Raw genomic sequence first — 18001 nt, 5'->3', positions numbered from 1 at the left:
TGAAATGTTAAGAAAAATCTGTTAAGAAAGATCTCTAAAGGGCTTTTTACACTTGTAAATTTTTGCTTAGCCCCGGACTATCGGTGGGGCTAAGGGGGGGCCTTAGCCCCACCGATAGTACGGGACTATCCTTAGCCCACTTTCTGTTTACACTCGTTTTTGCCAAAGTGGGCTAGCCCCACCGATAGTACGGTACTATCTGGCCCTGCAAAATAGCAGGGGTTAGCACCGCAATTGCGGTGCTAGCACCGCAATTGCGGTGCCAAGCAAGTGAGTGTAAACAGAACGAAAAAATAATCCTGGGCTAAGCGACGGAGACGAAGTGCGACCCTCACTGACCAATCAGAAACGAGGTAATCAAGTGCTGCCGGTGCGTGCGTGTACGTGTACAGTACACAGCGTAATTATGAATATTCATGTGGTTTGGAAAGTCCGGGGCTAAGAAAGACGAGTGTAAAAAGGTCAGTTTTCTCCTTAGCCCCGGACAAGAGATAGTACGGGACTAATTGGCGAGTGTAAAAAGCTGAAAAAATTGGTACGGGACTAACGATAGTCCTGGGTCAGAGAAAGTCCGGGGTTAAGAAACACAAGTGTAAAAAGCCCTTAATTAGTAATTCTAATTTAGCCAGCACATTCAATTTCCATTGGTGTTTTGGCTGAACTTGAACAATGTATGACCAGTGATGTTGTGATACCAAATAAGATCTACAAAACAATAAAAAGCTCGCTCGCTGACGACGCTTCTGCTGACAATAAAGCCCCGGGCCGCATACAACAGCCGTCTGCATTATCTGTAACCATATCATAGAAATAACGACATTCTGTTCTTCTTCGGACTAGCAATTTATAAATTTTACAAAGTAACAACTGTTACAAGTCTCACCACTATTGTAGTATCTGGTCGAATCTTGTTGGCATTTGGATTAGCAGGTGGGATGTGCTCGCTGCTGATCACTGGCAACGCAACATCGGGGCGAGTCGACTGGCCGCAACGGAGAGACTCACGGAATGGCAGAGCACTCGTCCTCTAATCAAAGTTACTTTTCGAAAGATTTTGGATTGTTCGCATTAAAACAAATCTAAAGCTAGTAAGAAACCAGTAGAATATCTCTAGACCCCTGCCTTTGGTAATATAAATGTCCTTCCCTTGCGTCTTTCATTAGCGTTAAATCCAAGAACACTGCAGTTGCAGTCTTAATGCTCTTTACCTCTTTGCCCGGTGATGAGATCTTCATCGTTCACATGATTACTAAAAGTTTACCTGTAGTAACGTGTCAGACGTTGACCATCCAGCTATGGATGTCCGTCCTCCCCGAGCCAGCCGGGTTCTCCTAGCCTAGCGTCCCGTTGTTCTGGATACAAAACGTGCGGTCGATCAGCACGATTGCGTTGAAAGGAAGGGATTCTCATCTGGGAGAGCTGCATGCAACAATAGAAAGAGACTTCAGCCACCCCCCCCCCCCCCCACACACACACACACACACACACACGTACACACACATGCACACAAACTTGTGTAAACAACCGAGGAGAAAAATCTCTTTGACTCTACCCAATCAATATCATCATGAGCAGGATGTGAACCATAGATGGCGCAAGTCACTTTTACAAAGAGAAAACATTTTAATTTTGAGTTTTACGAAGCATGACACTGAGGGGTTTTTAGTGCAAGTTATGAATTCATAAATCCATAAAGCAGGGCTCCATACTTTTTTTTGGTGGCCCAATGGGGCCACCAAAAATCATAAATCTAAAGTTTTTGGTGGCCCGAGAGAAAAATTTGGTGGCCAGAAAAAAAAAAAACAATAAAAAACATTAAACGTCCTGTCTTTTTTTTGTTTGTTTGTTTGTTTGGGTTTTTTTATGAGTCACACACTCACTGCATGCATTTATGCATTTCCGGCGCAAAAAGTTACGAATCTATTGACATAATTAAGTTTCAAAAAATTTTGGTGGCCCGAGGCCACCAAATTTGCCCTTTTTTTAAATATTGGTGGCCCGACTTTCATTTTTGGGGTGCATATGGCCCCGGTCCACCGGGCCACCGTTAGTGTCGAGCCCTGCATAAAGATACATCTGTCTCACAAGCAAGTAACTTTTTGTAATCTTTAAAGGTAAACTGAAGTCAATTACTAGGTTGACTTGTGTACTTGCACTCTAAATGGTTGTGTTGCCATGTTTAATAAAATTGTTCATTAACTTGTTAATGCATAACATCTTTAGAAAGAACAGAATACTTTTTTCACATTTGTAGCCTTCTTTTTCTTTCTCTTTTTCCCTCAATGTTATCTTATGAATTTACTTGCTTCTGTTCCTTCTATTATTTTCATTTATTTCTTATCTAACATTGCGATTGTTGATTTATTCTGTTTTATATTCCTTTTGTGAATAATGTTTTCTATCCATATACCCCCATCTTCCTTGTTATGATTGTCAAATATGCTATACAGGCCAAGTTGTTTAGAAGTAGGCTTATATTTTTTAATTTTTATCATTTTTCCTCGTTGTTTTGTGAATTATATCAATTATATGCTTTCTGCTTCATCTTTCTTTTTCTTTCTATTTCTTATCTGAACATTGTGATTGTTTTTTTGTTTTATATCCCTTTGTGAATATTTAGTTTTCTATCCCATAGTACCCCCTTGCTTGTTATTATAGTTGTTGAATGATGCTTAGAAAATGTATTATTTTACATGAGGCCTAATCATTATTAATTTTCCCTCATTGTTTTTGTGAACTATGCATTTACTTGCTTTTACACCTATCTTTTTCTCTTTATTTCTTATTCAACGTTGTGATTGTTTTTTATTTATGTCCCTTTTAGTAAATATTTGTTTCCTATCCATACCCCCTTGCTTGATATATATAGTTATTGAATACTTGTATTTAGTATTTAATCAGTTGCTGAATATTTTGTTGTGATTATGACGACCCTTAATTTTACAAACCAGTTGCTTTTCCTATAAATGGGTCTCCTCAACTTTCTTCTTCTTTCTTTTTTTCCTGCTTCATCAGTAGGCCTATACATTTTCATTTTATTTTATACATGTGAGTTTGTCATTACTAATGTAAATCAAATGTACTATACAAAAGGAGGAAAGATGAAATAAACTTGAACGTGAACTTTATGATAAATATAATCATGCCAAAGTCCGGGCTATATTATCATGAAATAATAATTATGACAACCCATGTTGAAAATAGGGCATGTATATACATTGATTATTATACAAAATAGTTGATCACTGAAAATAAAAAATGCTCAAATTTCAGGGGTTAAAAGGAATATCGGCAGTTCCTGTTCTTTTCTTTATGAAGAAAAATGGTCTGTCTTTTTGAAGAATCCGATTGCTTGAATAGATAAAAAAAAAAGAACAAATTCAAGCACTTTGTTCAGAAGCCAGTGAGTTCACACTCAGGATTATTAGAACAACTCCCTCTTGCCCTCCACCCCCTCCATAACACACCCCTTCAAAAAAAAAAAAAAAAAAAAAAAAAAAAGAAGAAAACCCAACTACAACCAGCAATCGAAAGCAACAAAACAAAACAGAAAAGTTCATATGAGTTAATGGAACACTGCTTATAATTTCTCCCACTTCCCCGGCCTATAATCAGCAGCCATGATACTTGAGCAATCCTGAGATGAACTCCCTCTCAGTCTCCGGACTATCTGCACCTGACCCAATGAACAGTAATGCGTCGTGAATCATTAACAAGGTGAGGCAGTCGAAAGAGATTATGCAGTATAGATGTAATCAGGGAGGTGGCTCCCTGATGTAATCGAAGACAAGCGAACAGTCCAGAACAACGCTGGCATATTATAGAGAATGCTATAGTAACATATACAAAATAATAGCATACAACATCTTATGTCTCGTACGAATGAATGTGGTATTACACAATCTATTAATTTGTGACGAACCATCATGATAGAAATGTGAGTTATTTAGCAGACGTGATGTCGGCTGTGGACCGCTTTATTTCTTTATTTCTTTCTTTATTTATTTAGTTAGTTAATAAGTTAGTTAGTTAGTAAGTTAGTTAGTTAGTCAGTTAGTCAGTTAGTTGTTAGTTATTAAGTCGTCTTTAAAAGCAGGGTATATGAATAGTCCCATTCAGGGCCACAAAGGCCTGCTTCAAGGGAGCCCTGCGTTGATATACATCACATTACAATGTGCACACAATAAAAAACAAGAACAAAACGAACATAGATATGATACAGCTAAAGAACAATCGGTTCGTGAGAGCATAAAACACCCCATAAGAAAGAACATAAAACGAGCGGTCGAGAAAATAGATATCTGAATAATGGACAGCTATAGTGCAAAGGGTTCGTATCAAATTTATATGAGAGATTGATGTTGGCGTATACACGATTCTTAAATGTTTGCAATGAGGAGGCTGTCTGAATAAAAATGGGCAACTCATTAAATGATTTGCTTGCAGCATATGGGAAGGAGCATTTCTTATATTCAGTTCTGGGTTTGGGTATACGTAATTGGCAAGAAAGGGCATATCGAGTGGTATAAGTAGTAGGGTGTTTGGTCACAATTTTGACTATGTATATGGTGGGGCTAATAATATTGTGTGTAACAATTTGTGTATCAGGCCACAGTAATGGTATTGAATTCTTGAGAAGGTTCAAGTGATGGTGTCACAACAATCTTATTTCCTCTGAATCCAGATATAGGAAACGTATACAATATTAATTCATGTCTCATTACATATAAATGACCAGCCATCATCCTTGAAAGAAAAACAATTTTTTGAAGTATACACATTGTACTTTTCGCTACTATATCAAAAGATAATAATTATGTGACAAAGGTCAAAGGCAAAGACACAGCCATGATGCGCGAATATTGTGAATGACATGAAACGAACTTGAATGATGAAAGAATAAAAATTGTTTGTTTCCTTTCCGTCTGAGAAGATGGCTGGATAGCCCATATTTAGCTGCAATCTATAGCTGGTCTTCCATGGGGTCCAGTTGGATGTGAGGTGGGACCATGCATTTCACCGGGTTCAACACCCTGTTCTTTGCGATGAAGCAAGATCTGAGTTGGGAATCGAACCGGGGTCCTTTGGATCGTGAGGCATGCACAGGCGCGCTACCGACTGAGCTGACTCGTGAGAGCAGAGCATTGACGAAAATCGCCTGAATTTGAACGCCTTCTCATAGTTAATCCGAATGCAAACCTGATGAAATGGGGCGGGAAAACCTATATTACACAAAATAGATGGAAATAAGGTCACATGCCATCATATCACTTTACACAAGAAAGCGCAGCAGACGTGCATGGGGATTAGCAAAAGCCAGTTGACCTATCAAGGCCAACCTCTTTTTTCTTTTACTGCTGTTGTTACGTTAATTGCTACAAACATAAATAAATCCAAACAAAGAAGTTACAACAACAACAACAACAATGAACAATACATGAACGAACAATAGGTATCATTAAACAGTGTATTGCGTTATTCTTTCTGCAATAGAAAAAAAAAAATACTTCCTTTTGAAATTGCCGAAAGTGGAAGTCTGTTTAAACCTATCTGACACGCTCTTCCAAATTATGGGACCTTTGTAAAAATACGGTTCCTGAGAAATTGTGTCTATATAAAAGGACTCCATTTTATGATAACCAAGTAAGTAAGTAAGTAAGTAAGTAAGTAAGTAAGTAAGTAAGTAAGTAAGTAAGTAACGTGCTCACATCAGAATTATTAACCCGTTGAGGACGGACTGCATGATTTTGCTACAACAGGCATTTCCCACAGACAGTTGCCCGAGTATACTCGGGACTCGTCCTCATCGGGTTGATAAAGTAATCATCAAAAACATCAGGTCATAACTCTTTTGTGAAATAATACATAATAGATGAAGCAGTCTGAAATTTGTTTATACAAATGTACTACACTATAGTATATAGTTTTAAAAACAATTCTTTAGTATGTGCCAAATAATGTGACTTGGTTATTGTACGTACTGCACGTTTTTGAAATTTAAAAAAGTTTCTGCAATAAATATATTGCACAATATTACTATCCTATATTATATTACAATGTAACAAATGTGATAAAACCATACTATATATCATACAGATTTGCAACAAATTTTCAGTAATAGTAGGTACATGTTTTTAGATTATTCAGTACCTCAATTGTTCTTCATATTTTAAAAGAAATATGATTAGTATGATCTTTCATCAATAATAACACCCAGAAATGTAATATAATACTTACAAACGCTTTATTGCCGTTCTCAAAAATTGGTGTCACTTTGTTAATTTTTAATACACTTGAATAATGCCCTGTTCAATAGAAGCATAAAATATTCCACAAAGGATACACAACTGCATCGATATTGCTATATACCTTTGTGTCAAATACATCGTACCCCGCAATTTTACACCAAATTCTAAAAGTAGGCCCTATATCTAAAACATTTGAAATTGTAATAGGACTAAGAAATAAAAAAAAAAATCAGTAACATTTTCACGCAAATGGTTTTTGAAAGAATAATTTTTATAGATCTAAACATGAATCATCATGAATCTCTTTTCCACATTAGCTAACAAGAATTGTCATACACCTTGCTTATTTCTATTTTATTTGTGACAGACTTACCTTTGCACTAAATTTCAGTTATTGTTAATTTCTGATATTTCCTGTTTCATTCATTGATAGCTTTACAGCTAGTCTTCATTTAAAGTATGTTTTATCGTTTTAATTTGATATCCTAGTAATTTCGTTCAGTGCTTCATGTTCTTATTATATTGTTCACCTATTTTCTAAACTCCATACATTTTCCTTGTACCGTTTGATTTCTTAAATATTTCTTAAACAAAGCATATTTCTCTTACATACACACACACACACACACACACACACACATATATATATATATATATATATATATATATATATATATATATATGTGTGTGTGTGTGTGTGTGTGTATATAACCATGTACTCATATATATATATATATATATATATATATATATATATATATATATATTTAGAGAGAGAGAGAGAGAGAGATATCACATACGAGTATTTCTGCAGTTTAACATGGTTTTTATGTATAATTTTCCTTTTTCTAACAGTTATCTTTTTAATGTTCTGAGGCTGGAAAGATTATCATACCATGAGATGACACGTGCAAGAGTGAAAAGAAAATCGATTGAAGTTTTGATGACGTCACCCTTTCATACATTTTTTTCGGTAGTATCATCAAACGCCACTAGAGCCACAATAAATGTGTCACCAATGGCCTTCAATTGGTCTGCGATAAGCAATCTATATATGCGAACTACAGAGGCCCACTCAAGACAAAATCCAATGAGGTTCCCTCGATGTCCACCGCTAAAGCTAACGTGGCGACATAACAGCCCATAGGGCTTCGTATCGGTTGTCTTTAGCATATTACATAATCAACGCAAATAATGTACCGTTGTGACTATCGTCCCTCGTACTGAGGCACACCAACCTCTCAACTACTCAATTCTCTTTCTGTCAATGCATTTTGTACATGGACAAGAGACCTTCGGACTCTACGGGGAGATAGCAACCGAACGCTGTGGCGTACACCATTCACTCACACACGCCCACTCCATGCTATAAAAAGCTTGTAGGTCACTGTATAGACGAGTTCACTCTACATTCGTTTGCAGATTGCCATCCTAACCTAAAGTGAGAAACACCTTCTGAGCGCTTCGAAAAAGCAAGGACTAATATTGCACCATGTCAAGTAAGTAAACTGAGAATGAAACTGACATATACCTCAGTGGTTTAGTGCACCTGTGTATTCACTTTCAAGGAATAAATTCGTAGAGTTATCTGATAATACATGTAATAGTACGCGCATATTGTATGTAACCTTGATTACAATAATAATTGGCCTGCAGTTACATAATAAGGATCGGTGAGCCATAGATTTACGTTGTTGATGGTGATTTGTTTTCGTTTATATACGAATTCGTACATACAGTAATATACACCCAGTTGTGATTTATGTATAATATTTACGTGTGCGTTCCAATATCGATATGGACACGATTGTATTGCGAGATGCCCCATAGTGGCGTCACCATGACGAGTATACGCCCGTTAAAAAGTATCATAATGTATGCATAACAAATTGTTATCCTATTATGCAGATCGATCAAACATTATTGAAATGAAGTATAGTATATAGGGATGTGTACTGAGAATGGTTCTCTTTCGTATAAAATTACATCCTCTTCAACCTCTGATTCTCCAAAATATTCCTCAATTCCATGCATGGTTCATTATTTCTCATGATTGTGTGGACTGGTGCTCTTTTGAGTGTTTCTGTATGTCATTTCAGTGTTGTATAATACAGTTTCATATTGATACAGGCATCGTGCATGGCATCAATGGCAATTTATAAACATTGTATAACTTATTGTCATGATCCCGATACAAAGAGGTTATAGTTTACATCATAGAATCTCTTTGGTGTGTATAATGATCTCTTCCATAGTCAGCAGATGATGTCTCTTCGGTATTTTCAAGGATGATCAATCATACTTTTATTAAAAAGAAGTCTCAAACATCGTTTAAATTTGGTCTACTGGTTTCACTCATGACTTGTATTCAGTGTATAGTCATCATGCATGCTTGTCTAGATTGCATAATACATTAACATTTTTTTTAATAAAACGTATATTGCCCATGATCATAATGGTGCTTTGTGGAAGATAATATGAAAACATTAACTATCTTGACCATAATCGCATATGACTATCACCTTAGAGAGAGAGAGAGAGAGAAGAAGAAGAAGAAGAAGAAGAAGAAGAAACAAAAAGAAGAATTTTAACCTGCATATTATAATAATTGTGTCAGAGAGCAATGATTAAGTTCAATTGGTCTATTTTGACATCGATACATCGATGATTTTTATCAGAATTCAAATCCATTCATGGTCACATGTGCTTTCTTGTAGAATATTTTGAGGGTTTCTAACACTAAAAGTTAACGATAAATCAGAATCAATCTTTGTGTTCATTGCGGGTATACTTATATACGCATTGTCCCATGGCGTGAGTATTGACGTGTCTATATCATTGAATAATAAATTTAAGGTACATTGTTCCTACCCAAAGGCTCAGAGGGCTTACAAAATGACAGAGATAGAAAATTTAAGACCATTTTTCAGAATATTTAATGAAAACAGTTTTGAGCAAGCTTCAATTTATAGTGTCTCTTAGACTTCAAACATCATTTAGATCCATGGAGGCAATATACGGGTGTAAATCATGATAGGGCCTACACACACACACACACACACACACACACACACACACACACACACACACACACACACACACACACACACACACACACACACACACATATATACCCATCACATTATGATAGACATGTAATAGAGAGTGGATTGAAAAATGAATGTGTTTCCGGAGCTTTTTAAGGGAGTTTATGGATATGAATTGTCTGATAGTCAAGGGGAGAATTCAAGGCTCTGTTGCAGCAACTGTGAAACATGGATATGCATGCAACGCGTGATTACCACAACTCTGTGTTTGAAGGTCCTTGATTCATGATCACCAGAAGTATATAGATTTTGGATTATTGTATGCATGCATGCATGCATAGCTGAGTTACAGGTTGTGAATTTCATAGGATCTAATATTTCTCTTTATTCATAAGGAGTATATTCAGATACCTTGGAGTCTGGTTGTTATGTTACATAATACACGTTGTATGTCATTCAATTCATATTAGAATAATTCATTTTTGTCAAATATACGCTCATGCATCAAAATAATAGTCATTCCCATTCGCAACTTGTCGTTCAAATGAACTAATACGGCAACGGTTTTGCATTATTTTGAAAATTCCAATTCATTGAATGCTGCGCATACATTTTAGTGAAGAGGGATATAGCTGTGATAGGCCTATAGGAAATGATGACATTTGCGTTTGTTTCATGTTGAATAGTAAGATGTGGAGATTTTTTTTTTTTTTTTTTTGGTCAGATACGTAAAACATTTCAGATGCAGAAACGAGAGCACCAAGTACTTTGATTGGATCAAGTAATTTATTTGTTTTCCAAATATGACTCGTATATGTATAATGGATAGAGAAAAATGGGTTCATTTAAAAGTTTTATCTCATTCATTTTCTTTTTTAAGTATTGAACATTGAACCCTCCATAGAGGAAACACTTCTTAAACACAAAAGAAAGTCATTATAATACAAATGAAGTTGGAAAACAGATCGTTCAATCGCTTATTGCATTTTATAGATTATTGAGTTTATGTATAAGAACAAAATAATGTCGTTTTAGACTTGTAGGAAACAAAAGTATATATGCTGTGGCGTGCTTGAAAGGATTAACCTGACTGATGAATTTCGTCTAAATTCCACTCTCCATGGTTCCACGTGATGCTTGATGAATTCATTCACTCGATTGCACACGAAGAAAGCATTTTCTAAACTTACGTGTGTATGTACGTCCATCCTCACCATATTCCTTAGCCTTCCCTATCAACGTTTGTCGAGAGGCTGATGATTGTGTCTTTCTTATACAAAGCAAACATGATTATAAAGCACCCCTGTTAAAGCCTGGCACTGTTCATGGACAGGTTTATGTTTGAGGTGTGAGTTTTCTTAATTTTTTGTCTCCCTCTATACAAATGCGTAATAATCTCTTGCTTTCAGGTTTATGTTTACACGCACGCACGCACACACACATTATTATTATCATTATATATATAATATATATATATATATATATATATATATATTAACAGGGCTCGACACTAACGGTGGCCCGGTGGCCCGGGGCCACCAAAAATGAAAGTCGGGCCACCAAATTTCAAAAAAAGGCAAATTTTTTGAAAAGTATGTCAATAAATTCGCAACTTTTTGCGCCGGAAATTAGCAGTCAAATTTGTTTAAAGGATGGATGAAAAGGACTGAATGAGTGCCTGAGAGTGAGTGTTGCGAGTTTGTTGAGGTTTATTTATGAGTAGGCCTAGATATGTCCAACTTCCAATTCTTACTATAATAAAATTTAAATATTTGACTCATTAAAAAAACAGGACTTTTAATGTTTTTTATTGTGTTTTTTTTTTCGGGCCACCAAACAAAATAGTGTGGAGCCCTGATATATATATATATATATGTTGATAAGGTAGTCCACGTGTTGGAAAGATAAAAAGATAAGTAACAAAGCTGCAACAAAGTTCATGCTGTATTCACCAACGGTTTATTTCTTCACACAAATTTTCGAGCGTCTCGCCGCCCTTTACTCGAAAATTTGTGTGAAGAAATAAACCGTTGGTGAATACAGCATGAACTTTGTTGCAGCTTTGTTACTTATATATATATATATATATATATATATATATATATATATATATATATATATACATATACCGATATCCGTTATGCAATGATATCTGAGCTCCGTATCTATATACAAAGAAGAAAATTATTATACAGTGTATATCGCTATGCTCAGCTCTAAACTTCGTGTGGCAGTTTCCAGCGGATTCTTTTAATCATTTTCTCTGAAAATCAGATTCTAACGTTGTCATTGACATTGTAAACATTGGTAATGGTAGTAATGACAAAGTCAATCCCATATAAACTTTATGGATTGATTTCGTCCCCAAAACTGTGGTCTCTCTCCTGACCGCTCTATCAAATTGTCGAGTGTACTGTGCATATTGAAGATTCAACAGCAGCTACTAGTGTATCGTATTTGTTTGTTACGATTGTAAACGTTGTTTAGGCCTACAGCATTGTGTCATAGGTTAAAACGGACTATATCATCTTGCAGATTTAGTTTTGTTGCTCATTGCGGGGAATCTTTTTTGTTATTACAATCGACATTTTTTATTGCCGATGAGTCCATTTCTAAGCTGACAACGTCATGATGCTTGAAAATGTTTGCAACCTCTAAAACAGCGAGGAAAAAATGAGTATTTTCTTACAGAGAAGATCAAAATCATTAGAATTTATTATACTTTTGATTTGACCTCTATTCATAAAACAAAAGTTGTTTTCAAAATTCCCCAATTCGATGCTGCATCGTTATCTTTTGTAACATTGTTACAGTATCACATGTTTTTGCATAAGGAATCTTATTATTCCAGCTTCACTTACAAAAATATAAAAAAGAGAGAAAAGGTGCATTGTTTTATGGTTCGTGGGTAGGCACCAGAGCGGGCGTGACAATAATAAGAGACAGAATTCTTCGGTGGAAATTGGTGTAGTTTTTCCAAGACTTTCAGAATTTAATTCATTTTATTTTTTATGGGATTCCAAACTTTTGTCCTGCATGTAGACAACAACATGGCCATGCCGAACTTTCGTCACTTTACCTAGTGAAGTTTTGTCAGTAGTGACGTCACAATAACCGAAGTCCAAACAAACAAGAGATTTAGTAAAGGAATTTGTGACGAATCAACACGCACATTCCTCTTTACGATCACAAGCCGAATCCCCCAAAATAGAAACTTACGTACACTGTATTAATACAATGATAGTCTTTTCATTCACCAAAATTCAGACAGTATGCATCTTTTGGCAGTAATCATTGATCAGTAAATCTTCATTGTGAAGTTCATGTGATAAAAAAAACTAATTTGAATAATATCAAGGAATGAAAACAAGCCAATTACCTACAGAAAATCATCTGTAAGGATTTCTGGCTTATACTGTAACATTCATATCTCATTGCGGACTAGAAAAAGACTAGTTTCTCTTTTGTAAACAGAAAAGCACGACTAGCGCGATCCCTCGCCTACTCATTCACCTTCGTACCCTGGCTGGCAGTGCAGTAATCGGTACAGAGAGCATTATTATGACTTGATGTGTATGTCTCGGCAGTGCTGTACGGTGGAGATCGTGGTGAAAAATCCATTCTTGCTAAACGGATTGTAGGATACCTAAAGTTAGTCCTAGGACTTGCTGACCACTGCAGTACCAGTCCTTCCCAGCCCTTTTCTTCTACTACTCCCTGTTTTCCTACCTCACGTCGTCACAAGTCGGTGAGACAGAACTCAGAAGACAGAGGACTGATCAGAATTCGTGTGTTACTGTGACACTCGGGTTTACATTGATTCGACTCATTTTCACGTCGACCCATTCATAGGGAAAACCCTCGCCAGCAGTGGCCAGTGGGTGCACCAAGCATAAAAATACCGGCATTGCATTGCATTGGACTGTCTTGAAGCGTCGTCAGCTGCCAGGAGAGTGGTGCAGTGCCAGTGGTGGTGATCCATTGTTAACTTGGAACTATTCCACATTTTGCCCAACTCAAGTTTTTGTGGCACTGTTTAGAAATTAAAGCAGGATTGCTTTGAGCGTTGAGTATGCCTCTATTTGGAAAATCAAAAAGTAAGCAAGCCTGATTTCGATAGAGGAAATTGATAAGGGGTGACGTACTGTACTGTAGTATTATTGTATTAAAAGATGTATATGTAAGCTTTGTGTTGCAGTTTCATGTAGGTAAATTTCTATAAATTTAGTCACGAAAATACTCTGGTATGGTATGGCAATCTCCTCAGTGTAAATTTACATGAAAATACATTAAAACTGTATGATTTCAAAAATAGTAAATGATACAAGTAACTTGAAGCAAAGAGGTCTGGATAATCCTGGAATTTTGAATAGGCGAGGTCTGTCATCAAGTGCATGTTCACAACATTGAATTGCTGATTGTTGCTCCCACTACTGTGTAGTTGTACTTGTGTATACAAACATGTACTTTGTTCCTTTTTTACGAGGGGATGCAAAATCTGCAAACTGCAGTGCTAGTGTTGTCCTCATTCCTTGTAACTTTTTGTCATACACCATTGACAGTGTGATGTGTGATAGGTCAACCCTATCCAATCATTTCTCTTCATTGTGTCTATAAATGCAGACAATCCCTGTATGTTGTAAAATCTCATCTTTGTAATTAGACTCTGTGGCCCAAATTCACGAAGGTGGTACAAATGAAACCATGGTTTAAACCATGGACAAAAACCATGGAGCGCTAAGTGTCGCAAGGAATTTAATATTTCGTTATGAAATTGGACATTTCATCGACAAAATGACCGTTTCGTTAACAAAATTATCATTTCATGGATGAAATGTTCATTGAGTTACAAATTGTCATATCGTTACAAAATAATCATTTCATCGATGAAATGACTGATTTCGTAATGTTAATTCCATGCGACACTTGGTGCTCCATGGTTTCTGTCCATGGTTTAAACCATGGTTTCATTTGTACCACCTTCATGAATTCGGGCCCTTTGTCTGTAAAGTTTAAGTGCGCGGTGATTATGAACAATTTTAAAAAGAAGTGTCTACAATGCTCCTGGATGTGTCATTTAGTTGGTTGATGTTTAAAGTCCACATTAACCTGGGATGCATGCTCCATTGTACAGAACTTGTAAACTGTGGGGATGCTTCGGGCTGGTCTTAGTTAAGTCCACACAAATATGTACAACATTTGTGGTACAATAGGTCATATCTTTGTATACAGAGGTGTGAATTCGTATGTTTTTGAGTTTGTGATTGGAAAAGAGTAAATATTTAGTTTTCAATATCTTTCTTGTATTATAGAGAATGATGGCAAGAAGCCCTACCCAACCCAAGCGGCATCCTACCCCACCCAACAGCCAGCATATCCTACCCAAGGCCAGTACCCGGGACATCCTCCCCAAGGCCAGTACCCGGCTCAGCCTCCGATAGCACCAGTCCAGAGCCAGCAAATGTATGCTGCTCCACCTCCAGGGGCCGGCTACCCTTCCGCTCCACCTCCATACTCAGCCACAGCCCCACCTCCAGGCCCAGTAAGATATTACACTATACATCTAGTACTATTTTATAACATGGAAAGGAATTGTACGTGTGAACACTCCTGATGTTCATTTCAGTTGCGACCCTAGGCCTATGTGTACATTTGCTGAGCACATGCTGGAAATGTGTTTTGTTACACCAGTTCTCATGTAATGAAGCCCAATTCAAAAAGGAATTTTTTAGAAATTTCATGTTTTATTTTCTGCCCACAACATTTCAGAGCTCTTGTGCAAAAGAAAAATTAACATTTCATACATTTCTAGTGACGTGGGAAATTTATGTTCAAAAGAGGCATGCCTATACATATTGAATTTGGCTATTCAAGTACTAGATGATTCCTGTCTGAAGTTACAATTCATGTAAGGTGCTTGGTAATTTGTGATAGATGTACATGTACATCATGCAGTCATACTGTAATTTCAGTAAAGAAAATTTAGTCATGTAGATCACACTATCGAATACAATTGCGACTTTCCAAGCATGCTTAGAGAGGCACTTGTATAGATGTTTTTTACTGATGGTTGACAGTAAATTGTTATACTTCAAGTCATAGTCCCATGCTTGTTTTTCTATGTGCAGGCAACATACAACCCAGGCTATCCTGTAGCAGCAGCTCCCCCACCACAACAGCCCCAGTCTGTTCTAGTGCAAGGTGGCTTTGATGCTGGTGCACGGTTTGATGGAAGGACGCCGCCCTCTATTCCTGTGAGTACTGTATTTATTTATCACCATCATGATAACTTCCAGTCTATGTTTCCAGGTTGCACTTGTAAGCATTTGTATGCCCAAGAGAACCAGACTACAACTTTTTATTTCAATGATTGTGAACAGAGGGTGTTTTAGAGTCTGTATGTTGATGAAGTCCTTTTGAAACATGTAATGTCTGAAGTTAAGACTTGGCAGAATTTTAGGAGGAGATGAGCAGTTTGTGTCTTTTTGTTCAAATCAGTAAATAATATTCTTTAAATGTATTGATGTACATTTTATATATTAAGTGTAGTGACTTCAGATCATGACTGTGGCAGATAACTGATTCTCCACCCTCCCCTCCCCTCCTCCTCCCTTTAGCCTCCCCCACCAGGCTGCGCTCCAAATGCAGCCCAGATGGCTACCCAGCAGGGACAGAATGTGGTGGTCACCCAGCGGCCAAGCAATTGGATGACAGGAGGCTCGGATGGTGGCTATACGATGTGGTAGGTGAATTCTGCCGGCTCTGCTGTGTACAAGAGCAAAAAATGGCATCCAACCTCACTGGCGACATCACCCGTTTGAAACGTAGGTTGTGTGTGATTATGTCTATAGAGTTGATGCTGCCACATTTGGAACATTAAATGACTGGCATGATTGTAGTTGTCTGGTGTATGTATTGTAATGATATCTTTGCTAAAATATGACAAGTGTACATTTTATGAGTCAAGCCTTTTTCAACTACTGTTTTCAACTGTGCCTATGGAAAAATTTGACTTCATAGACTTTGTGACTGCTGTCCTCTCCTCGTGAAGTGAAGTACCAAGGTTACATGTGCCTCTGTTATGACCATGGCATACACTGTCTATGGTGTTTTGAAGAAGCTGCGCTGAGAGGGTTAGATTTAAACCATAACCATCGTCATTTCAAAGTTGCTATGAATGAGTATTCTTCAGGAATATGAGGATCATTATCGCGCACAGACTAAGGAAGCCATGTGGCTCCCAGCAAATTTTTATACAGATGTTCCAAGGAATTGGAGACATGTGAAAATTTCAGTATAGTACTGCATTTGTATAGTGTATGCAGGGAGGTGGAAGAGAGAATCTCTTTTCCATCTCCCTGGTGTATGTACATGTATGGCGGAACCTGTGTTCATAAATTTGACCTGTGATGTAATGAATCTCTGAAGTGCCCTGTGAAGCTTCTTTTAAGCAGAGTAAACGGCATCAGAAAATTGATGAGCATTGATTTTGTACTCTCACTCACTGGCTCCTGTTTACCCTTGGTATACCTTGACAATCAGACAATACGGGAGGCAAGTGTAGTGTCATATCAACTCTATACACTATCTTTAAATACCAGAATGTCAGGAGGGATAATTTTTTGACCAGTTCAACCTTACAGTGTCGTATGTCAATGCCTTCTGCTCCAGTCAAGGAAAAGCACTGTAAATTCTTAACACTGCACACACTGACCTGTGAGAGTAAGTTCAAAGTATTGTTCTTAAATTCATCATGTTACTCTCCCTGTTAGTCTTTTTGTCCTGTAATATAATTAAAAATTATTCAGCATAGGATATTAGAGTATAACCCATGACAGTGACTCATGTACACATACTAATTGTGAATCAAAAACCTTTGCAATGTGTCATTCGTATTTCCACACGATGCCTTCAATGTTAGCAGACATCATGTACATATATATTTAACTATTTAGCAATTACACAGAAGATTGAACTATGGCTGTAATCAGGGAGATGAGATGCTGTAATGCAGCTTTCAAATTTTAACTTCTTTTATGACAGAGGAAAGACAGAGCACATTTTTAGCATGTGAGGGATTGGCAAGTCTGTATCTTGTGTGTAATAACCATGTATGTTATGTTGATCTCTGAATGTGGCAGCTATACTGTATCATATTTCACCCTGTAGCTGAATATTTTCTTGTAAGCTTTTACTATTAAGTACATTTACAATGTATGATGGTTGTCTAGCACATTTGATTATTTAGTTAGCAGATGGTGTAAACTGGCAGTGGATTGACTAATGTTAAGCCTTAAATTTCAGTCATAAATGCACAATTCTGCACTAGATTTTTTTTTTCTTTAACTGTTGTTTGTTTTCCAAGCCAACTGGGACTGAGTCAATTACTACTTACCATCTTGCATGCATTAAAAACTGACTTCCTTTATGGGATTTTTGCATCTATTGCGACCTTTACAAAGTGGTGCATGACGTGTATTTGGCAGTGATGTCTGGTGGGAAATTGATCTCTTAGTCAGACGCACTCCAGCTGTGTTGCCGCATATTGCACAACAGGCTAGAAATCTGGACCTGGATGTCTTGTTTGAACATGTCCCTTTTCTCCTTGTTTTGTTTTTTGTTATTCCTTTAGTTTTTAAAGCAAATACCTTTCCCATTTCTGATCGTTGCAATGACTAGAGCACGGACGATAGGGTCAAGGGTAAC

At 37.0% G+C, this 18001-nt stretch overlaps 1 protein-coding gene across 2 annotated transcripts; it reads left to right on the top strand.

Annotated features, from left to right (window-relative positions):
• Positions 1 to 7620: 7620 nt before the first annotated feature.
• Positions 7621 to 16438, top strand: LOC140237422 (uncharacterized). 2 transcript variants are annotated; one of them, XM_072317343.1, is made up of 4 exons: positions 7621 to 7747; positions 14608 to 14837; positions 15424 to 15549; positions 15913 to 16438. In XM_072317343.1, the coding sequence occupies exons 1-4, from the start codon at positions 7741 to 7743 to the stop codon at positions 16039 to 16041; spliced, it is 492 nt and encodes a 163-aa protein (XP_072173444.1). In that variant the 5' UTR covers positions 7621 to 7740; the 3' UTR covers positions 16042 to 16438. The 2 variants fall into 2 exon arrangements, with proteins under 2 accessions (XP_072173444.1, XP_072173443.1); XM_072317342.1 differs by lacking the exon at positions 7621 to 7747 and adding an exon at positions 13365 to 13392.
• Positions 16439 to 18001: the final 1563 nt, after the last annotated feature.

This window comes from Diadema setosum, chromosome 14 (genome assembly GCF_964275005.1).
Source record: "Diadema setosum chromosome 14, eeDiaSeto1, whole genome shotgun sequence".
Lineage (NCBI taxonomy): Eukaryota > Metazoa > Echinodermata > Echinoidea > Diadematoida > Diadematidae > Diadema > Diadema setosum.
The sequence above is the reverse complement of the archived record's forward strand: the minus strand, read 5'-3'. Positions and strand labels throughout refer to the sequence as shown.